General features: G+C 34.2%; 2 protein-coding genes across 2 annotated transcripts; both read right to left on the bottom strand.

Annotated features, from left to right (window-relative positions):
• Positions 1-64: 64 nt before the first annotated feature.
• Positions 65-2,726, bottom strand: LOC116203800 (GDSL esterase/lipase At1g71691-like). The gene is made up of 5 exons (XM_031535735.1): positions 2,289-2,726; positions 1,939-2,060; positions 908-1,147; positions 531-780; positions 65-417 (listed from the first exon to the last, which is right to left on the bottom strand). Exons 1-5 carry the CDS (start codon positions 2,590-2,592, stop codon positions 197-199), a joined length of 1,137 nt encoding a protein of 378 aa, XP_031391595.1. The 5' UTR covers positions 2,593-2,726; the 3' UTR covers positions 65-196.
• Positions 2,727-8,313: 5,587 nt separating this feature from the next.
• LOC116203805 (agamous-like MADS-box protein AGL12) lies at positions 8,314-11,570 on the bottom strand. The gene is made up of 7 exons (XM_031535741.1): positions 11,188-11,570; positions 10,773-10,884; positions 9,549-9,610; positions 9,293-9,392; positions 9,028-9,069; positions 8,850-8,891; positions 8,314-8,724 (listed from the first exon to the last, which is right to left on the bottom strand). The coding sequence occupies exons 1-7, from the start codon at positions 11,367-11,369 to the stop codon at positions 8,620-8,622; spliced, it is 645 nt and encodes a 214-aa protein (XP_031391601.1). The 5' UTR covers positions 11,370-11,570; the 3' UTR covers positions 8,314-8,619.
• Positions 11,571-24,102: the final 12,532 nt, after the last annotated feature.

The following is a 24,102-nucleotide window of genomic DNA, read 5'->3' as shown; positions in this document are numbered from 1 at the left end:
CAGTCCAGTTAGCCGATCAACAAACATATATTCAGCCAAAAACTAACCGGAAGAGACAGACGAGTATCATGAGAACAAAACTAACCAAAATGAAGCTTCATATGTTAAACAGAGTCCGATTTTAATGGAAATCACGACAATGGGACACCGACAATCAGAGATTCACTAAAGTATTGTAATTGTAGCATGCAAAGACTTAGAGATTGGCGAGCTGTTCGATGTTCATGGGATAAACAACGCTGGTATCTCCATTGAAAGCCTTCCTCCCCATAAGAATGTTCACGGCTTCAGTCGGGTGGAATGCATCCCAGAACACGTACTGATCCCTGTTCGGGCATGGTGTTTGGAATGGCAGGCAAGTGATCTGCCCTCTGTTCCTCCCAATGCCACAGCAACCTCTATTCGCCACACTGAATCCTGCATTTAATCTCAACGGCAGATCACTTGGCGAAGATAAATAAAAAGGAAAATATGGAAGTTGTTGTCAAGGCTTGTCTTTGTAACACGCGTTAAGCATGTTATGTACGTACCATAAGATCTGGCATTCACGAGAAGATCCTCAAACATATGGGCAATGTCTATGTATATGATTCGAGCACCAGGAAGATTGGTGTTCAGGTTGCTCATCATCATCTTAACATTAGCGTTAAAGGGCTGGACAAGCCGGTTCACTTCGTCCGAGCACCGGCCATTGGTGCTCTGCGCCAAGATGCTAGGAATGCAGCCCATCAGCCCTATTCCTGCGAGCACGAACTTCCTCGCCCCGAGGTTGTACAAAGTCTGCATTATTGACATACGAGACAGTTAGTTGGTGTCAAACCCAGCGAAGCTATATGTAATATGTGGCTAGCCCATATTCGGAACTCCAGCTCGGCGGTACTCATTGGACGGTGATGATCAATCTTACAGTGAGCTGTCGTGTGTACTGCTGCACTAAGAGGTCGGCAAACTGCTGGCCATTGTACTGATTCCGGGTATTGTAGTTAGGCATGAGGTAGTTATTCAGGTAGTCATTGCTCCCCATTCCCACGAAGAATATGCACCTCGCAATTGAATTGGCCATGTCGTCTGCCCTGAGATTACCGGTGATTTGATCCAACGTGTTCTGGAAGTTCCTTATCTGCTCATTGAACGGAATGCGTCCCACCTGACGATCACCAGGCAGTTGAAGGACCAAAGGTCAGTAATATTAATTTCCTTAGCAAATATCAAGCAAACGCAGTCAATCGTCTAAGCCCATGGACTCCTTTGAAACCCAGGAGAAAAAAAAAAGAAAAAAAGAAGACAATCTTGTTGGGACTGCAATGCGCACCACATCCTATATTCCTAGATTTTTGTCCATAAGCCATTGAATGCCTCTTTGCTATTTCTTGGGAGTGCAAGAGGGTTGAATTCAATTCTGTCAATAAGAGTAGAATGGAGGTGATTCCCTCCCACCCACCCACACCCCCCCTCCCTTTCCTTTTTTCTCTCTTTCTCTTCGGTATTTATGATTGCATCAGAAACCACATGATGGTTGCTCAATAAGTTAGTGCCACAATCACTATGAATGGAGGTAACATTAAGTGTAATTTCCTTCCTATGTAACAATGAGGTCTGATCTCGGATTTATTAACTAAAAGATGAGGAACCGCTACCTTTATATATATAGAAACAAGAAAGAGGACGTGTATTTTTCTCCATTCTTATTGTACCATAAATTATTGAAGTAATTGTAGCTAAAAAAATCTTGGAAAACTTGTTTAGGAACCAATTATAACCCTGTTTGGCCCTCAAATATTAGCAACTTTCTCTTCAATGAGGACATCCATATCCTTTTTGCTAGAACAGGAAAGGGGGGAAACATAATTAACATGGACAGCTAATAGTTTTAAAAGATTGAAAAAAATAAATAAAAAGGAAGGAACAAAATATAAATGAAACTAGGAAAGGTCTCACGAAGTTTCGGCCGGTGATGTCGAGGATTCCAGCAGCAGCGGAAGCGTAGTTCGCTCCATGAAGCACTTGCTCCCTCGAAGCTTCCGAATAGGCCGGGATCAAGGGAAGTCCAAGCAGCTCCGCTGCAGGCGTCAGATTGATCATGGACAGTCAATATATATTTGCATTCTGACCACCACGACACAGCTACATTATAAAACTCCTTGACAAAGAGAGATGTTCTTTTCCCGAAATACTAGCAAGTCGGTCGAGTGGCTAAAGAGGAAAGCGTTGCATGCATAAAACTTTAATGTTTTCTCTTTTCTTTTTTCGATTATAAAGAAGGCGGATTTATGCTGAAGTACGTGTACCTATTTCATCAACCATGGTGTAGCCATTGGAGAAGCGGCCGGTGGGGCCGCCGTTGAAGTCGATGCCGTAGGGGAAGTAGTTGGCCTTGGCAAGGGAAGGGAGGTCGTTGTTGTTCCCGTTGTCGATGAGGGAGTCCCCGAACACGAACATGGCAGGAACCAATTCCCTCCGGCTCCTCTGAGCCCCAGCGACTCCTCCGCCGCCGAGAGAAGGCCCGATTGTAATGTTCACCACTTGCCCTGCCGCTTCACCAGTCAAGGCTGCAACCACCAATACCACCAGCAGCGCGAAGGAGGCCGCCATTGGAGAGTACTGAGCGAGAGTTATGAGAAGTGGTGGTGGGGGAGAATGGAGAGAAGGGCTTGAGGGAATTGATAGCTCATGAGACTGAGAGGTGTGAGTGAATATAATGAAGAGGGTAAATTAGAGTAATATGTTGAAGGAAAGGGGATGGAGGAGAAGGGGACGGTTGTTAGGAGGTAAGTAAATGCAGTCATCTGCTCTGTGCCTTCAGTGCAGTAAATACTCACTGCCATAGTGACTGGCAGGGTTGCATGCCCCATGTTGATGGATCTTTGTTTGCTTGCTGGGATAGAATTTTTTTACTGCATGCATTTACTTCTGCTCTCTACTCGGCCATTAGAAAAGAAGTGCCCGTATAACTAACATGCGTTGGTTCAAGTAGGAATATGAATGTGAATTCCCACCAACGTGACAGTCTTCTATTTTTTGAATTCCAAAACTGGCCTTCCTCTTCCACACACTTCTCAGCCACCTCCGCTGCCGCCACCCTTCCTCAGCCAACTCCCGCTGCCCTCTAGGGGCAACCTGGAAGGCATAGAGAAGCCGGAGAGGGCTTGTTTCGAGACCTCTTTGTGCTTTTGAGACCTCTTTGTGCTTTTGTGGCTACGGCAAAGGTTCATGGGCAACGGCTATGGATGTTGCTGCCACTTCTTCTGAGTTCACTGGGCTAGGGGTTTTTTTTGGAAGAAGAAAGATGGGAGAAATATTAAGGGAGGGTTATTTTAGGAATTTCATCTAATTTTTTTAATTTATTGTAAAAATAAATATTTTTAAAAATATATTATTTGTAATGTTGCTCAAACGTACCAAACACGGCAATGTACACATTCCCAGTAATTTAAAATGTGGAAATCTATGTGCTGATAATAGGGATCATATTACTAGTAAAGGATCGAATATCAAATAAGGTCTTAGATTTGAATCTACTTGTGAATAGAAAAAAATTCACGACGGATAGAGTTAATAATTAGTATGCCAATTGAGTAGTCGGTGCATGTAGGACTTTTGAATACCAAATGGTTGCATACTGGAGAGGAAAAAAAACAGTGCAGGTCCATGATATATATATATCTTTTAAGCTAACTGTTGGTTGGTATATAGATGGATGCATATATGGAGTACTTCCTTTCCTCTCTTGGTGGTCTTATGGGTTAGAACGTGGCTTGAAAGGCTGTGAGCGACGATGTATCAGTTATGCTCGGACCATCCTATGAAGGAATAACTAGTGATCTAGTGGGGAATTTCAAGATGCATTGATGGGTCATGTTCTCCAAATTCTAGTGCGCTATAACTTGCGTTGTATTAGATAAGTTTGCTATAGTAAAGATCTGGTTAGAATAATGATACTCACTGTGGCTTATGAAGATCTGGTTGAACACAGATATATTAGTAGCATGCAGCAGCCCAAACTGTGCGTTGACCTTTTCGTAGAGTGCCTGCTCTACGAGTTGACCCTTTGGTAGTAAAAAGGTCAAAGTACCCATGAACTAGCTACATGGCCGTCAACAGGAATTAGGAAACGATGGGCATGGGCATTGCGTGTCGTGTGTTCATAGACAATCTCTCTCTCTCTCTCTCTCTCTGTAATATATATATAAATTTGACAACGCAACAATAAATATGGTCATAAAAGTAAAAATTCTAATATCGTAGGGTTCAAAAGGTAAATCTATATCTAAGCATTTTTTATTAATTTGTGTAATTGTTAATCAATTTCCATTTAATTATTATAGGAAAGTACTAATGTCTATCCATCTATATATATAAAGTTGTATTCTTTATAATAAATGGAGTTAGAAAAGTAATTTTGTACATAATATAAGGTCATAAAGGTAAATGTCTAAAAATAAATAATTATAAATGTATACATAATTAAGAATAAATTAGTAAATGCATATAAATCATTAAGTATTTTAATAATTTTATTATATAAGCACATTCTTGTTTTAAAATATATAATCTCAAAATTTATTTATAAAAATAAAATTTCTTAAAATAAATATTTATAAAAATCTTTTTGACATAATTCGAAACTAAAAGAAAAATCTACTATATGCAATAAGTATATTTAAATCTTGAACACTTTTGAAATAGTAATAGATAAATCTATTTAAAAATTATTAAAAATAGATTATTTGCACTTCTCTTTTTTTTTTAAACAAAATACATGGAGGTCATCTATTATAATTTTTTAGAATTTCATATTTAAGAAAATTTAATATGTGATCTAAGTAATATCATTTTCTTCATCCATATTTCGTATTATAATTCATTTTTAATTATTCTGAATTTGTTATTATATGCATTAATATTTGAATGGTTTAAATTTAAGAATACATATAATTTAATGAAAATTTCAATTGTAACATCCAAATTTCAAAAAAACCATCTGAGAATCACTCTAAACAATAATCAGTGCATCGCATGGGCAAAAAAGCTAGTAATTATAATTTATATGTCTTCAAAACGAGTAATTCTACTTCTCCTAAAAGTATATAGGTAAATTATACCATACAACATGCAAATTATGATATCTCGTGAAAAAAAAAGTAAAAAAATCATATTGCACGATATAATTTACCCGATATATATATATATAAACAATGCCACTAAAATACTATACATATATATATTATTGAAAAGGTAAATTACAAAAAAAAACCCAAGTTTTGTAAAATGTCTCAATTTTGTCCTAATTTTGTTTTGTAACAAAAAAAACCATAAGTTTTCTAAAATGTCTCAAAAATGACCTCCGTTATAACTTCCGTCAATTTTTGCTGCTGATGGTGGGTCCCTTTAACAGTCCATGTAGGTCACACGTAGGCTAGTGGGTCCCTTTAATAGTCCATGTAGGTCACACGTAGGCAAAAAGTGACGGAAGTTATAACGGAGGTTATTTTTGAGACATTTTAGAAAACTTATGGTTTTTTTTGTTACAAAACAAAATTTAGGACAAAACTGAGACATTTTACAAAACTTGGGTTTTTTTTTTGTAATTTTCCCTTATTGAAATTACATCAATTTGTGTAAATAGTATATATACATTGTGAGAAATTATTTTTTCAATAATAGGGAAGGCCACGGTGTAGTATATCATAATAACAAAGACTAAGTAAACAGACATAGAAGTCCCACTGGCGATGATTAAACTCGAAATCTCATGGTTTTAGGTCGGCGACTATAGGGTGTGTTTGTTTTCAGAAAAAGCTAGTAATTATAATTTATATGTCTTCAAAACGAGTAATTCTACTTCTCCTAAAAGTATATAGGTAAATTGTACCATACAACATGCAAATTATGATATCTCGTGAAAAAAAAGTAAAAAAATCATATTGCACGATATAATTTACCCTATATATATATATATATATAAACAATGCCACTAAAATACTATACATATATATATTATTGAAATTACATCAATTTGTGTAAATAGTATATATACATTGTGAGAAATTATTTTTTCAATAATAGGGAAGGCCACGGTGTAGTATATCATAATAGCAAAGACTAAGTAAACAGATATAGAAGTCCCACTGGCGATGATTAAACTCGAAATCTCATGGTTTTAGGTCGGCGACTATAGGGTGTGTTTGTTTTCAGAAAAATATTCAACTCAATTCCACTTATCTTCAATTCAACATCACAATCATTACTTTTTTTAAAAAAAAAAATTAACCATTTAATTCAATTTTTAATAGGGTAAATTACAAAAAAAAATCCAAGTTTTGTAAAATGTCTCAATTTTGTCCTAAATTTTGTTTTGTAACAAAAAAACCATAAGTTTTTTAAAATGTTTCAAAAATGACCTTCGTTATAACTTCCGTCAATTTTTGCTGCTGATGGTGGGTCCCTTTAACAGTCCACGTAGGTCACACGTAGGCTAGTGGGTCCCTTTAACAGTCCACGTAGGTCACACGTAGGCAAAAATTGACGGAAGTTATAACGGAGGTCATTTTTGAGACATTTTAGAAAACTTATGGTTTTTTTTGTTACAAAACAAAATTTAGGACAAAACTGAGACATTTTACAAAATTTTGATTTTTTTTTGTAATTTGCCCTTTTTAATATTAAATTCTCTCAACTATTTATTACTTTTTCACAATTCAACAACACAATCATTATTTAATCATTATTTTCTCTCAATTATTTATTACTTTTTCACATTTTTTCTCATAATTCAACAATACAATCATTACAAACCAATTAAAACCAAAACTCAACTCAACTCAACTCTCAATCCAAACGCATTCTCATTGCCTCACAACATTAAGCCCCTTCTTCTACATTGTGAGATATTATATTGTTCGGAGGATAAATGAGTAAACTTTCTATATATTTGCCATAATTTCCTTTTTGTTAAATTTGGACAATACATGCATCAAATTTTCTCCCAGCCAAGGCGGGGCCTAATTTCTGTTACATATATGTTGTAGTAAAATTGTGAAAACCGATTCCAGGAGAAAGTATTTTATTTGGCCTTTATTATCTATATATGCTATGTGACGGGACGAACTGATAAGAAGATGTCTAATTGCACACGAGATCACGCGCCAATTAATCATGTCTCTGTTTGTCTCTTATTCCGCTATATGTTACGATAGAGTCATCGAATATCCTACTTCTTCGAGATGGAAGATCAGTCAAGAAGCGATCATAATGTATACGCGTATATGTATAAATATTTTATGAATTTCGACTTCCCAATGAGAAGTTTTGTGCTCCATAACTACCACACAATTTTCTTCAGTAATGAATAAATGTATTTCCTTCATATATCCAAATTTTATTTTTGGGGTGGCACAGAGAAAATGAGCCAATTGGCAATGCATGCATGAGACAGGTTGGCTGATCAGCCTATGGCCGCTCGGCAGTATAGTAAGTGCATTCACACTATATACGTGCATATGCACAGGGGACAGTTGAGAATTATGCAATTTGCAATCTCATTTATTACCTTGCCCCTCATAAATAATTAAATATTTTCCATATATATGTATTTTTGTATCAAAAAATTTGGGGAAAAAACAAAGCGGATTGGTGCATGATTAAACGCTTAATTTCTCTTAAATAAGGTTTTGGATTTCGAGTTTTGTGAATGGAAAAAAAATATTACTGAGAAAACTTTACTCTTTAATGGACCGATCCGATTCAAACTGATTAATCGGAGCCAATTAAATTTCTAGATATAAGGATCTACGTTGAATAAAAAAGTTTTGGGGGAAAAGAAGAGTGTTTAATTGCCTATGATGAGAGTACATGTAAATCATCTGGAGCTTTTCAAGGGCATTTATGTCTAAGCAATCAAGAATTTAGCAGTTCCAGCTGGAAATACTCGGAATAGAATCTCAAAATTAGTTAGGTCAAAATAATCATATCTTGTTAATACAAGTTAATGACAATTCTTGAGTTGTCCGCTTGGTATTACTTAGTCTTAACCAATTATGATTGTCAAAAGAGAAAAGATGGCGAATCTGAATGCCTAAATGAAAATATATTGACTTTATGAATAACTTCTTTATTCATGATCTGTGAAAATCTTCTCGATTCTTTGGACTTGTAACCTGTAGGAGCGACGAGTTTTGGAGAAGTCAGTAACTCATCCTTCTGGCTCATTACGTACTTAATTATCATTGTCCCGATATATTGAAGCTATATAATTAACAACTGCATTAACATTGTAAGCAGCAAATTCCCATAATATGACAACTGACAAGTATATAACAAGCTGGAACATAGAAATAATAGATAATAACAGTAAATGCGTGCATGCATTTACAGAATTTCAGTAACTTTATTCAAACCTCTTATAGCTAATAGCCATACTGCTATTGGAAGCACACACACAAACACCATCACCATGAAAACATCAAATTTGTCTCGCTACAAAGACAATTATAACAAACGACAACATTACTTATAATAATTATCAGCACACTCCTTGTAATGGAGCTCTAAAACCCACTATATATATATATATATAGAACATCATATCATATATATATATATATAGGGAAAAATAATTTCCTAATACTGAAATAATTCGTTCTGTATAGCAGTCAGCGGGTAAGTATAGTTAGTATAGTTAGTGGTCATTGGCGGAAAGTTAGTAGCCGCAGCATTCTCCTCTATCTGCGTCAAAAAAAAAACCAAAAATAAATAAATAAATAAACAAAAATATTAATATTTTGAACTAATGCAATTTTATTTTATTTATTATAATTAGGAAATAACATTTTTTTTTTGTTCCTTTTTACCTTATCCTGGAGGTACTTGTTTGCCGCTTTCAGTATCCCCTCCTTCAAATTCAAACACATAAATTTTTCAGATAAGTTCGTTCTCTCTGTTTTTTTTTTCTTTTCCCTTTTAATGCATGAAAAGAGCTCGTTTAATTAGAAAATTTCAATAGAAATGTCAGGGAAAAGGAAGGTAAACCTTGTTCCTCAACAGCTGGATTTCTTGAAACATGATATCCATCTGTATACGAAAAAAAAAAATATATATATATATATATATATAGATTGTCAGAATAAATAAGAAAATGGAAAAATCAATGTATATAAAAATATATAAGAGATGTTTACCCAATATATATACATATAAGAGATAATTCACCCAAATATATATATATATGAGGAGATAAATCATTAATATAGATAGATACAATCATTAATTGAGACGAGATATAATTTCATAGTACCTTAGTTGAGCGAATATGGTAGATCCAAATTTCAAGATGTTTCTCAAGAACATCTAGTTCATCAAGTGACATGGCCCCAGCCCCTGCCCCAAACATGTACCTGCATATGCGTGTATAATTGAACACGTTAATTAATCTTGCTATATTTATATACATGTATTTATACATTTTATCGGCAAGTTGGAACTAATACGTCCTACGACGAATCTTTCTGTTCACTTGAATTTTATTTATAAAGAGTGAATACTTGTTTTACCTGAGGCCCTTTTGGAGTACTTCGATCTCTTGCTTCAGTAGATTAATTTCATCTTTTGCATCCTGATTAAAACGCAAAAAAAAACCAGATAATGAAGAAATAAAACAAATTCATATTAGATTTCTTTTTCATTTCCTTATATTAGGTCATAAGCCTCTTATTGTAACCGAAAAAAAAAATTCATATTCATCAATACATGTTAACGCTCATCAAAGCCTGCTAATTCACGAATTAACTAGATGGTGATAAATCTACTTTGGTGCTTCTTACGACTTAATATGTCACAAAGCTCTGACTTGACAAAACACTTTTTAGGTGATGTCATTTCACCGCTGACACGAGAAGTGATTAGTTATAAATAAAGGTTTATCAATTGATAAAATTCTTTGTATTTCCTAGCAAAAGAAGATATTTCTCCAAATACCAAAGAAGTGTCTCTGAAAAATCACTCAGCTAACCAAATCACACGAAATCTTCTTCTTGTGGGCAAATTAGTAACAGATGGCTGCATTTTGTTTTTAATAAAGAGATCCATGGACTTAATATAGTGAAATAGAAATATTTTAAAAAAGGTATTGACGAGAATCGAATTTGAAACTTCTTAATACCTAGTCCACGATGTATTCCATTGTATACACTCCCTTTCTCAGATAGTTGTATTTATTATGTGCGTGTATATGTGTATGGACGTGCATGCCAAATCATACTCAGGTGATTCCATGCTTAGCATATAAATATATACAAAGACATACATATAGTGTGCAAAAAATGGAAGCATGCAAATGCATGCATATCATCATGGAGGACACGTATGGAATATATATGATTGCACGCCAATATTATGTCATTCTCCACATGGTCTATAATTTATACTAAAGAATATATTTATGGCAGTGGCTACAAGGGCTATGATATGATAATAGTGAAATTCCAGCTGCTTATTAAAAGAAAAACAACATACAAGAACATAAATGGAGAATCTAATGAACGGACCTAATAAGCCCATTACGTGTAATTTCCCATTGTATATATGTTCATCGGGTACGTGTCCTCATAAGCAGGAAATTAGTAATAATCTAATAATTATTAGTGGCAGATGGGGAATTTCGCAACTTGTCTAGTGGTCCGAGCTAAATTATAACAGTGTTCATTAAAAAATGATTAAATAAATTAATATTCGAGCAAATTAAATTAAGGCAACGAGAAAAATATGTAGGGGAGTACCGACGATGGAGCCCTCTGTTGGGAGGCAACATGGTCACTGGATGACGACTGAGCCGCCCCTTGGCCGGACAATGATGAATTCATGTACCGGTCGATGAGCCCCTGCATAGTCCTATCAACACACAAAAACCCTAATTAATCAATTAATTTCGACATATCATAACATTCCATCTCCCAAAGAAAGAGAAAATTAGGAGAAAATGAGACAGAACAGACTAAGTCCCATAAAATTTCGATCAATGATCATATAAACAAAACCCACCGTTCGGTTGCAAGAATAATATCTAAAATTGATATATGAGAGATCTGGCTCAAAACAGATAGTTGTATTGTTGAGTTGTCTATCCGATCCACGAATATCTACGAGAGTATATATGGGACCATGTTGAGAGGGAGAGACAGAGAGTGGCCGGACCCTTTGGTGGCGAGTTCATAGACTTTGCCGTGAGCAGAGAAGATGAGGACCCCGATGTCGGCATCGCAGAGCACAGAAAGCTCCTTGGCCTTCTTGAGGAGCCCAGCTCGGCGCTTGCAGAAGGTGACCTGGCGGTGCACCGGGTTCTCGATCTTCTTCATCTGAACCTTCCCACGAGCCATACTTGATCACGGTCGACGACTTACCAAATTAGTCCTTAATAATAGGTTTCTATGGTTGAAGGGGGAAGTGCTTTGAGTGTGCACACAACCTCCCACTAGTTTGAACTAGCTTCGAGGTTGCTGCAGAGAATGGCTTGGGTGCCTGAGAAGGGTTTTGGTCGAAAGACAAAGGTTGCCTTGTCTCATGAGATGGGACTAAGCCTTATATATGCACACAACTAGCCAGCTCCCCTCCTTCCTCCAATTAAGTTCCAAAATTAATACGAATGGATTCCCCAACCACAAGAATAAATGTTTGGCGCCTTATATAATATTGCCCCACTTTACACCTCCTTCCCATCTAGTATAAGTTTTCACTTTAATCAAGAAATAAAAAGAAAAAAATTAATATACATACACATATGTTAAAAAGTTTTCACTTTAGTGTATTGATGTACCTATCAATATTAATATATCCAATCTCCTTCCCTTCCCTCCCTCCCTCCCCGACTGTATACATTCTTTTCACTATAAGTTTGTGGGTGATTCGGTCGTACTGCTTCCGCGCCTCCCCACACACACGCGCAATCAGACAAATCCTCGCCATTGGCGACTCACACCATGCTCGCAGTCTAACTTCACAAGCCATTCATATATATGCAGTTTACCGATCGTCTGAGTGCCAATGATTTTAAATTAAATTCATATGAGACCATACATGAGTGTCGGCATATATACCCTGCATAAACGTGATGATTATTCTGAATCACACAGGGACAAGATCATGTCATGTCTTGATTAATACAAATTGAAACCCAAGTTAGATTATTTGATATATATGGGCATCTCTTAAGCCAATATTTGCTTTGATTGAGACCTAAGTTAGATACACGGGCACCTCTTAATCTGATAACCTAAGATTGCCAAAAGGTTAGGCGTTTGACTTTGACTTTGATTTGGCACGAGGCAATTGGTCAGTAACTAGCCGATAGGAAAATGTATAAAGCAGCCAATCCTAATGTCCCTGACCATCTCATCTCTAGTTATACTTGTTCTCCTGATCTTCCATGAACAAAAGGTTGGATTCTCCCCCACCACCCACAACACATAAATACTTAGTATCATCTATATCAAACCCCTTTCTTGGAAGAGACCCGCTGATATTATTGTATAATAATCACAAGATATCCTTAATTTAATAATGATTTGTCCATCTAGATCTACTCGTTCTTATTATAAATGGGCTACAAGTGAATTTCGCAACCCAACATGCACACCAAAAAGTCCATATATCAATAATTTGTCAACCGTATCAGATCACGTGGGTAGTCGTCCGACAGTATTAATATACATTATATGTGTGGGACATATCATGTCCTAGTCAGCATCCAACTTATTGTCTTTTCATGTGCGGCCCATCTCCTCATCAACCAATGAGCTGCCCCTTTTAAGTTTGCTTTTTCGCCCCCGATAACCTTTTTTCTTTGTCCCATGGCCTTCACGCCCCGCACCTCTCCCACTATTTCCTCGTTCTTTTCTCATATATATATATATATATATATATATATTATAATATGCCAGGGACTAGAAAATCGATCATATTTATCGGGTCGAGTCCACCTCCATATTCTCCGTTTTTATAATATTTTTCCACTCAAGAAATCCATATATGGATATATTTTATGTTATCTAACAATATTCTATTGATATTTTCGTGAGATGTTATATTATCTCTAATGATATATTTGATATATAGATTTATATGTTATTGGTAATCAAATATATTGTATAGATTATAATATCTCAATACCGATATCTCGAGACTCCTATAAATACCCTCTCCAGATATGGCTAAATCCTTAAACTCAATTCTTTATTCTTTCTCGTACACACTCTCATTTAAATATTAGAGAGGGAAATCGAGATTTTCTCTCAATTCTCCCCTTTTGTGGGTTGTTCGTGCAGTGTTTGTAGAAGCTTGAGGCTTGTGACTTGCACGTGTTCAAGACCCGATTTTTCACTACCCCAACATAATATAATATGTAACTACGTATACTTATATATATAGTTTATTTTTGGGCGGTTTATTTTTGAGAAAAAAATGTGGGAGATCTCACAAGAGACCGAGTATTAAAGGTTAATTCATCTTCCAATAAGTACGCTTTTTGAAACTCGAATTTATATTTTCCTCCTTACAGGAGTTAAAACTACTTATCACTCAACCAGTATTTGTAAGCAGGAATTATGGTTTCTTCAACAAGAAGTTATAGTTTATTTTTAGTTTTGTATGGTTCCTTCAAGTTTGCAGGAATTATGTTTTTGAAATTCTACATGCCAATGGGCATTATTTAATTATTTATTTATTCTATCAATAGTGATTGATTCAACGATTATTTCCATTAAACAAGGTCTTGGATTCGAGTATTGTGATTAGAGAAAATCCATACTGGAAGAGCTTTACATCATTAGTGGGTCGACCCGACTCAAACTGGGTTAGTATTTGGGGCACTTTGATTACTCTCACAAGAGATCGAGCATTAAAAGTTATTCTCTCATCCAACAAGTGCGTTTCACGGGAATGAATTTGTGTTCACCTCCTTACGGGATTTAAAATTGTTTACCACTCAACCAACACTGATAAGCTGGAATCATTGTTTCTACATCAAGGAGTTATAGTTTTGTTTCGCTTAGATTGCACGCTATACTTTTTGGCTGAGGCGTGGCGGTGTTAAGTTTTCCATGCATGCTAGGGCACTGTTCCAAGAGTATGAAGGGCGAAACCACCAGCTGTCCTCACCATGCTGGAGCGTAGAGTGCCACGGCCTCCGAGGTTCACAGGTCTAGTCGGCAGCTGGATTTTCGAGATAGTGATGGTGATGTCGGGTATTGATGATGATGAGCTCCAAACGATATCGCGACCACAAGGGTAAGGTCGCTTTGATCCTCCCAAGCGTGCGCGTGATTAAGTGGCCCGATACCTATCAATATTAGCTAGACAACAATTTTTTTTATTAATTTTAATAGGATTTGCCAATGTGGCACTTGGTGATTGGCTAAGTTGGGCCCAAAGAATTTTACAATGAAAAATTGTCCTAAAAACTTACAAAAATGAAAAAATGTAAAAAGAAATCAAAATCCTAAGGAGGCAATCCCAGGGATGAAGAGTGAAGGAGCTGGCGTTGGGGGTCTTGCCAACTGTTACTACTCCTTGATTGCCACTCCTTGGTTGAAGTCGCTGGCAGCAACAAGAGACGCCAATGAGGGAGGTGGGTGCATGCCAATGATGCTTCTGCCGTTAGCCCCTTCTTCCTCCGTTTCTCAAATATTTTTTTAAATTTTGGCATTGAGGCCACTACTACCCTTGTAGGGTTGTCAACGACCTCGATTGGAAGATGTGGCAATCAATAAGGTCCATCGCCGACCACCTCCCCTCCTCTTCCCGCTTAGGGTTTTGAACTTAGGTTTTATTTATTTTTTTGAATTTCAGAATATATTTCAGTAAAGAAATCTTTTGGGGTCATTTCACCAATTGCCGTAAGTCACGTGACACCATGAGATACACAATAACAAATCCAATAGGGAAACTGGCGATTCTATTCATGTGTGCGGGATCATTATCAGTAATAAAATTAGTATATAATAAAGAGGATAAATTTATTTACTATTATGGTTTCAATATTTTTATTAATTCTTTTATTTATCTTTCTAGTTTCTTCATTTTTCCAACTTTAAGAAATTGTGAGGAGGATGGAAATGCATCTTACCTCTAAATTCATGCTCCCATAAAAAAGGATATAGTGCAGTGACGTACGCCCTCGTCTGACAACTAAAAGGTTACAAGTTTAATACTCAGTGAAACTATTTGTGCCTCTTTATCAACTATTAAAATTTCTATTTTAATGTATTAGGCTCATTGACCTCCTTTACAATCGAAAAGAAAAAATTCATCCTCCATACATGATAATTCTGTGTGAACATCAATCCACCCTTCAGACCTAATTTAGTCCATTTCGCTGCCGGGGCAAGCGCGGATAGACCACAATCTGCAATCACCACAATATCCATGCACCCGCTTTTGATTGGTGTTGGTAATAATTAAAGAATGTGATACTCATGATTCATACTAAAAGAAATGTTACAAAAGCTGTGAAACTATACTAAGTTGCACCTTTTAGCCTAAAACATGATGGATCGGCGTACTGTGTAAACTTAATATGAAAAAGTGAGAGGAGGACAACCCATTCAACTCTAGCGGACACAATTTTATTCTTTTTTCTTTGATGAAATCAGTAACCTCCACGTAAGATGTCTTTGTTCACATAATCTATACAAATATATTAATTCATTAAGTCTAAATTGCTTGATATAGATTGATAAGGCTAAATATGTACATATAATCAATTATATACAGAGATTAAGGTTAAATATATATATATATATGTGTATATAGATTATATATATATATGTGTGTATATAGATTATGTATATATATAGATTAAGGCTAAATATGTATATATCTTAATCAATATATATAGAGATTAAGGCTAAATATATACATTAGTCTATATATATATAGATTATGACATTCATGTATTAATCGACATATAGATTGAGGCTATATATAATGTTTGATTAGATATATTTATTCAACATTGCTGCTGTATTTCTTCTCCTAATCAGTAATCTCCACGTGATTTTCACCCCAAAAAAAATGGAGATTGAGCATAACTACCTCTTTGGTATTGGCGATCATTATGAGTCAAAGGCATGAAGAAAATAGTGGAACTTTTCCATAATTTATGCGTGCATTAATGAGAAGATAAAATTAGAAAATCATTAGTTAGAAAAGAAAATTAGATAATTCAAAGTGGTTTTTATCTAAAATGGCCCATGATTTGTCCGTTTTGTCAAATCTATCCTATGTTTTTTTTTTTGTAAAATCTATCACATGGTTTACTTTTTGCATCAAATCTATTCCGGCGTTATCTTTTTCGTTAACATCTAACGACCGTGCTGACGTGGCACGTGGAGAGATAGTAGGCCACACTTACCACGTAGGCATCACGTCAGCACGGCCGTTAGATGTCGACGGAAAAGATAACTTCGGGATAGATTTGATACAAAAAGTAAATCATGTGATAGATTTGACAAAAAAACATATGATAGATTTAACAAAACGGACAAACCATGGACCATTTTAGGTAAATACCCCAATTTATTAATGCAGAAGGTTGGGTAACCACGAGCTAAGGAATAGCTCAAATGTGAAAGTTTCTAATTCAACGAATCAATCAGAGTGTGTTTGGATTCGCAACAATTTTCAACTCAACTCAACTCAACTCCACTTATCTTCAATTCAACATCACAATCATTAATTTTTTAAATATTTTTAACCATTCAATTCAATTTTTAATATTAAATTCTCTCAACTATTCATTACTTTTTCACAATTCAACAACACAATCATTACTTAATCATTATTTTCTCTCAATTATTTATTATTTTTTCACATTTTTTCTCATAATTCAACAATACAATCATTACAAACCAATTAAAATCAAAACTCAACTCAATTAATATATATTTTTAATTAAAACGAAAAAAATCGTGTCAATATTGATAAAATATATAAAATATAGATTTTTTCTTTCACCAAAAAAGAAAATTGAATTTCTTTTCTTTTCGATTAAGGGAAGTCAATGAGTTTATTATAGGAATATATAGGAAATCAAATGAAATAGATGAGCACATAAGTCTCGCTGATCAGTATTGAACTCAAGACTTCTTAATTTTGAGTTGACGTCACGTGTCACAACGTCAAGACTTTAAAAGGAATTTCTTTTACCCTAAACCCATAAGAAGGCATATATATATATATATATATATATATATAGAGCACCGATCTCTTCTCCTGCTCACATCTTAACTTTGAAGGAAGAATCCTATCAACTTAGTAGAAGTATTAGAAAAACAGTAAAGCAAATCCTGTCTTTGATCTCAGATCGTTGTAGAGCTACATCAAGAAGCTTACATTTTCGACACGTTCCACTTGTCTATGTGTAGGTCGCCACGTGGACGCATGAAATTTTCCTATGTGGTATAAAGGACTTTATTCCATAAAACTGTTGGGCGAAAATATTTAAAAAATAGAAATTGAAAATACTATTAGATGTGAAGTGGGTGGGAGGGTTCCTTGGGGCCCAAAAGAGAGAGACATCATTATTATAGTGAGAAATTCCACCCCAAGAGAATATTATTATAGAGAGATTTAGTTTTATTATATATCGTTTTTCTTTGGCTTAGTGGCTCTCCCCTTAGTGTAATTAGTGGTGCTCCATAATTTTTTTTTTATCGTTTGTGCGGTTTATCGGAAGAAGCACCATTGATTATCAATCTCATGATGACTAAGGTTTATAAATTTACAATAAATTTGTGAAATTGATTCCTCAAGTTAATTCACAGCTAATAACACATTAACTTCAAGTATCTATCCTTTTTTCTTGTGATTAAGCATCGAATTGACTAAGAAAAAACCAAGTGTTTTGACTCACATATAAAATTATCAACCTAATATGATTGGCCTGATAGTTAAAGGGTGTGACGATCAAAGAAAAATTTTAGGTTCAAATAACGCCATGAACGTCATGCAGAAGAATCTCTCTATTAGGTCACCTGCATGGTCGGTGGCCGGACTTACCTGTCCCGTGGACTTGGTGTTCACGTGGATCATAAAATTAGTCGGACGAAGTTTGAACACAATCGTCATCAATATATATATATATATATATATGTATGTATATATATCATCACTTCAGAGTTCCTTTTGAAGGTTTAGATCCGCATGCTTTTGAGCAAGAATATTGCTTTTAAAACCTAAAGTTAAAGCTTGGGCACGTAAATATGTATTCAGTTCAGTTCACTGAAGCCGTATAGGTATATAAGACTGTATTTTAATGTCCCATAATATCCGCCAAACTAGGAAGTAACGATGTCAATATGTCAAACACCAACTTACATGTGCTTCTTATGATATATACGCACTTGTGTCATGCATAATTTTACCGAACTGGACTGATTCATCAATAGCAAATAGTGATGCACGTAGCGGTCGTGTCATGTCTTGAAGATGAGAAACTAATCCAAAGGAAAACAAAGCATAATATGAATCTCGGATAAAGTTTTGGGAGATCGGGGGTGGAGATGCAGAAAGAATTGCAGATCTAGAAGAGAGGGGGCCAGGGAATCTTAATCTTTTTTTATAACATATTATTTATTTATGATGGAATTATTGAATTTTAGGTGAGGAAAGCCTCCATCAGTACTATTTAACTTTCGAAATAGTTAAGCCGACATGTGTTTATGTAATGCATATATGCTGCTTCCAGGCCTCATTCTCATTTAGGAACAGTTTAAGGTTTGACTTTGACCCAAAACCAACCAATCAAAGTGGGTCTCTATGATCTGTGTTTTGATTCGATGCCCCATTAGCTTTGCTGCTTTTTGTGAAAAAGTGAACTAGTTTCAATCATCATATTCATTATTTTCAGTACACCAACTTCTCTATTTTATCATATATTTGTCAAAAATATGGGGAGCAATTTGTCGAATCCCTTTTGGTTGGCAGTACGTTCTTTGTGATGGTGCAGTGACGGCGGAGCTCCGACGAGTGGAAGGAAGTTGAGGGAAGAGAGAGAAGTTACTTTTTGAAGTAGAAAAGTATTAGTTAATTTTTCATACGAGAAAGGCCCATAATATTTATAAAAGTTTCTTTCAAGAATTTTTTCCATATATGTCAGGTTTGGGGACAGTATAAACAGTAACCAATATGTGACATGCTACTGATAAACAAATAAATAAATATCAAATGAGACCAAAACGTTTGAAACCTTCTTTTGTTTGAGGCTAAAACGTTTATTTTTTTTTTATAATAAGGCAGTAGCATTTATTAAAATGTTTAAATAAGGCCTTTCATATTTGGGTTCAACTGATTGCGGGCACTCCAAATTTATTTGGTTCCTGTCTAATTTTTAATCGGCTTTCCTTGAAAATATACGGAAGTTTTCACGGACATTCATTTGTCAACTTTACAGTTCAGTTTCGTCAAATATCAATATTCTCCTAAAGAAGGAATTTTAATAGCTAATTGGCTTCCTAAATCTGGAATCGGTAAAGCTCAAGAATTTATAATTTAGATGTAGTTTTCATCTCTTATTTCTCTTTTGTGTTCTATTATGCTTTTCTTCATTTTCATGTGATGTTTCTCTACTACCTCCTCTGTATGCATCTTGTTGCATACTCTTTGATCTCCATGCGATTACTTTTTCTATTATTAATAGGACTCAATTGAATTATTAAAAGGAAGGCCCTTCATATTATTTTAAAGAAGAAGCAAACTTACGAAGGAAGAAAATGAGGGGGTAGGCCTGCTACCACCATCCCTGTCCAAGGTCGCCGGTGACCTCCAAGGTCTTCGACGATTTTAGAGTGGGAATCGTGATCCTGCTACAGCCTGTACCCTAACAGCTCTCGCATCTGGATAGGATGGGGTGGGTCATATACTGTGGCATCCACCATTCTTGTCCGAGGTCGTCGGTAGCTTGGGGGCTCACTGGCAATAGCCCCTACTCCTTACATTGAGATCCTCGAGGAGCAAACCTATGGGATCTCGATTTGTTGGGGTGGAGGCCTTTGTTGATGGCTACCATTCCGTCCAAAAGTCATCGATGGCGTAGGAGGTTGCTAGCTATGGGTGACAATATATGTCATGTCGCGTTTAACGGGTCGTCTCTAAACGGATTCGTGCTAGAAAGTTTTAAACCCGAACACGACACATTTAATAAACATGTTAAGATTTCCACACACGAATACGACACGTTTAATTATGAGTTGACACGGACACGATGCGTCTAACTCGTTTAACTAAGCGTATCTAAATATGTATATATACTTACTCACACGATATGACATTATTACCTTTATGTACATACTATACATACAAGATATGACATTATAAACTTTAATTACACATAACTACACGATTGACAAAATAAAAGCACCATAAACTGGTGATTTATATAAAAAAAAATTTAGATGATTTTAGTGTACTTTCTTCTATAAAATTGATACAATAGTGAAATAAATTTATTAACACGATAACATATAATATAAACTGGTCTAACCGTATCTAAACAGATTACAAGGATTGAACCTATTTAAACACGATTATTTATCGTGTCTAAAGAGATTTGACCTATTTAAACACAAAACATATTTAGCCTTAACTCAAACCCGCTTAACTCCTGTCAAATACTACCGGCCCTACTAGCGACCTCGGAGGAGGGTGGTGGTCGCCGCATGCGGTAGCCACACCCCCTCCATCCAACAGTCCCATGTTCTTTAAACTAAAAACAGAAACTTGGGTTGTTTTAATTTTTATAATTTCATAAATTATATTTTAATGCCTGAAATTTAATAATATGTAAAAAAAGAAAAACTCAAAATGCCTTAGTCAAACATTTTGACAAATGTTATCAGTGTTTTTTTAAGCAAAGATAAACGTTTGGCCTTAAAAGAAAAGGTGCCAAACGTTTTGGTCTCATTAACATTTTTATTTGTTTAGTTTGTTAAATACGAGTTACATATAGAACTTTCTTCGCTTTACATTTTGACTTGAGTTCCGGTCCACCATGCTTAATTCTCCTGGTCCATTAGTCTTATTTTAATTCTTGCTGTGACGATAACTTGATGTTTTGAAACTTCAGTTTCGAACCCATTTGTGAATTACCGAAAGAAAATTATCATCGCAAAGATCGTAAGACAGTTTTACGCCAGCAAAAGAAGTGTGAATTATAGAAATTTTTTTTTATATATAATGGACTCTAGAGGGAGATGTATAATAATTAGTCGTACATATATTGAATCATTCTAATTGTATATGTGTGTGTGTGAGTATTTGCTGGTCGCACTTCAGATATTTGAGAAATCAACGTATGTATACGGCTAATCCTTTTATAGATTTATTAATAAACTTATATATTCTTCTAATTAATTATTTTATCTATGTATTGCATTTTATTGATATACTAGGTATTATGCCCGCGTTTCGTCGCGGATCCAAAAACTGCAATTGAAACGTTTGTTACATACATGTAATTTAATAACTGCTTCTTATAATTGATAAAGAAAATTTTAATAAAATGGGGTCTCGAGTGTCCAGGATTCATGAAGAATAAACTACTCATTATAAAATAATTATCAATATTAATTATTTATATTTGATCTTATCATTATAAGTTAAAATATATTTTAAAAAATCAAATATAGAAAACGACCGACTAAATATAATATATATGGTGGTATCATTTTTGGTGCAACAGTCCACATTTTGTGGCTGGTCTATTTTTCGTTTTTTAGCTATAAAGATTTTATAAATTAGATGATCCCACAATATTTTATACGAAATCTAAACATCTATAAAATATTTCAACAATCTCAATTTTTTTGTGTACTCCAATACAAAGATGCAAAGTTATATATATATATATATATATATATGAGTGTATGCAATCTTTAAATGTGTTATATATATATATATATAGACTCGTTCAAATTTATAAACATTATATTTCATTGAAACTAAACTTAAATTTATGACTTTTTATCTATTGAAATTTTGTAATGTTTATCAATCCAATTTTTTTATTTTATTCTTTTTTATAAGAATTTATAATGAGGGATAAATTTTATTGCGGCACATGTTCAATATGAAATTTTAGTTGACAAATGGTGGAACTCATTACTCTTATATGTCCATGTTTTCCTCCTTAATTTTTCAATGTGAGTTTTAGCTTAATTCAACTTAGACATATTTATTCATGTTATCATTTATGATATCACTATTTTTTTTTTATATTTTGGAGTGTGTTTTATATGTGTTAAATAGATTGACTGTATGAGTATAAGCTTATAGTTTCATTCTTAAAAAGAGTGGTATGCATAAGATTTGAAATTTTACAAATAATATTAAGTAAAGGAGAATATGATATAGTTTAGGAAATAAAATGTTCACATTTTATTAATCTAAGAAAAATAAATAAAAAAATAAAATTAGTATTCATCATAGGGTGTTATACGAAAAAAATGGAGAAAAAGCATTGTAACACAAAAGACTATGTGTATAGTTTTTATAATTCCTTACTGAAGACAAGACTGTGAATGAAAATGAGTAATACAAATTGAAAGGAAAAAAATCATTGCCATTTCTAAAATAAATAAAATATGGGATATGCGTATAATTTTTTGAAAAAGATAAAATATATATAAAGGATAAAGTAAAGTCCACGGTGTCTATAGTGATCTGAAAAAAATTTGCAAAAGTTTGTACACGATATGGAAAAAAAAAACTTGACGTTATATTTACTTGAGAATGCTAGATATTTGTTTTCAAGGATGAAATTATTTGTATACATAGTAATAATAAAAGGAAAAAAAGGAAAAAAACTTGTATGCAAAAGAAATAAATCTAGAACAACAGTTAATAAAAAAAATTATGATTAACTGGTCCGATCATAACGATAAGGTCATTTAAACCAGGGTCAACGATGTTACTTGGTACCTTGCCCGGTTTAAAAACACTTGACGAAAGGAGAAAATTAAATAAAATATGAAATTTTAAAAATGGAAAAAAAAACCAAAACTTTCTTGTCCTAACCTAAAATTTGAAAAAAGGTAACTATATGTATCCTAATTCATCTAGTAGTTACGACGATATACATTTCTTTATTTTTCTACATAAAAATTGAGACAAATTACTTTTTTGGAAATAACTAGTCCGATTATATTGACATGATCATTTGGTCTTACAGGTTGACCAAGTAACTTGCTACCCCATTCGAGTCAAATTTTAAAAAAATTGAACAAAAGGAAAAATTTAGAAAATAACTAAAATCAACAAAAAGTGAAAATTAAAAAAGAAAAAAAAAACTGGGAGTGGGAAAAATTCCCCACTCGCCTGCCTGGCCCCATAATGGGGGTTCAGCTTTGTTAATCTTTGTTAATGTTAATTTGTTATACTTTTATGATACTTTTGAATTATAGGATTTATACATTTAATTATATATACTGGGAAAAATGAAAAGATAAAAACATTGGACAAAATGAAGAACTTAGATAAATATTTAAAACTTTAAAATAAAAGTGGAAATTAAAAAAGAAAAAAAGAAATTGGGACTAGGGAAAATGATTCCCACTCGCCACTGGTTCCATAATGCTTGAACTAGCTTTCAAATCTTTATTAATTTTCTTATACTTTTATTATACTTTTTGAATTGCAAGATTTATACATTTAATTATATATACTAGACAAAAGGAGAAATTTAGAAAATTAAAAATTAAAAACACTGGATATAATGAAAATTTTAGATAAAAATTAAGCTTTTTTTAAAAAAGTGAAAATTGAAAAAAAAAAACTGGGCCTGGGGTAAAATTCCCCACTCGCCCACTAGTCCCATAATTGGTGGGAGTAGGTTTCATATCTTTGTTAATTTTCTTATATTTTTATGATAATTTTTGGATTACATGATTTATACATTTAATTAAAACACTGCAAAAAAAATTAGAAAAGAAATTAAAATTTAAAAACTGTGAAAATTGGAAAAAAAAACTTGGGAGTGAGGAAAAATTCGCCACTCGTCCGCTAGTCCCATAATGGTGGGACCAACTTTCATATCTTTGTTATTTTCTTTTACTTTTATGG

This window comes from Punica granatum, chromosome 4 (assembly GCF_007655135.1).
Source record: "Punica granatum isolate Tunisia-2019 chromosome 4, ASM765513v2, whole genome shotgun sequence".
Taxonomy (NCBI): domain Eukaryota; kingdom Viridiplantae; phylum Streptophyta; class Magnoliopsida; order Myrtales; family Lythraceae; genus Punica; species Punica granatum.
Note: the sequence above shows the minus strand (reverse complement) of the source record. Positions and strands in the feature narration are given on the sequence as shown.

Coding starts and splice junctions, on each gene's coding strand:
- LOC116203800 (XM_031535735.1), bottom strand. CDS start 2,592: ATGGCGGCCTCCTTCGCGCTGCTGGTGGTATTGGTGGTTGCAGCCTTG. Junction 781..907: donor AGTACACACGACAGCTCACT/GTAAGATTGATC, acceptor TCAATAATGCAG/ACTTTGTACAACCTCGGGGC. Junction 418..530: donor CGTGAATGCCAGATCTTATG/GTACGTACATAA, acceptor GATTAAATGCAG/GATTCAGTGTGGCGAATAGA.
- LOC116203805 (XM_031535741.1), bottom strand. CDS start 11,369: ATGGCTCGTGGGAAGGTTCAGATGAAGAAGATCGAGAACCCGGTGCAC. Junction 9,070..9,292: donor ACCATATTCGCTCAACTAAG/GTACTATGAAAT, acceptor TTTCGTATACAG/ATGGATATCATGTTTCAAGA. Junction 8,725..8,849: donor ACAAGTACCTCCAGGATAAG/GTAAAAAGGAAC, acceptor TTTTTGACGCAG/ATAGAGGAGAATGCTGCGGC.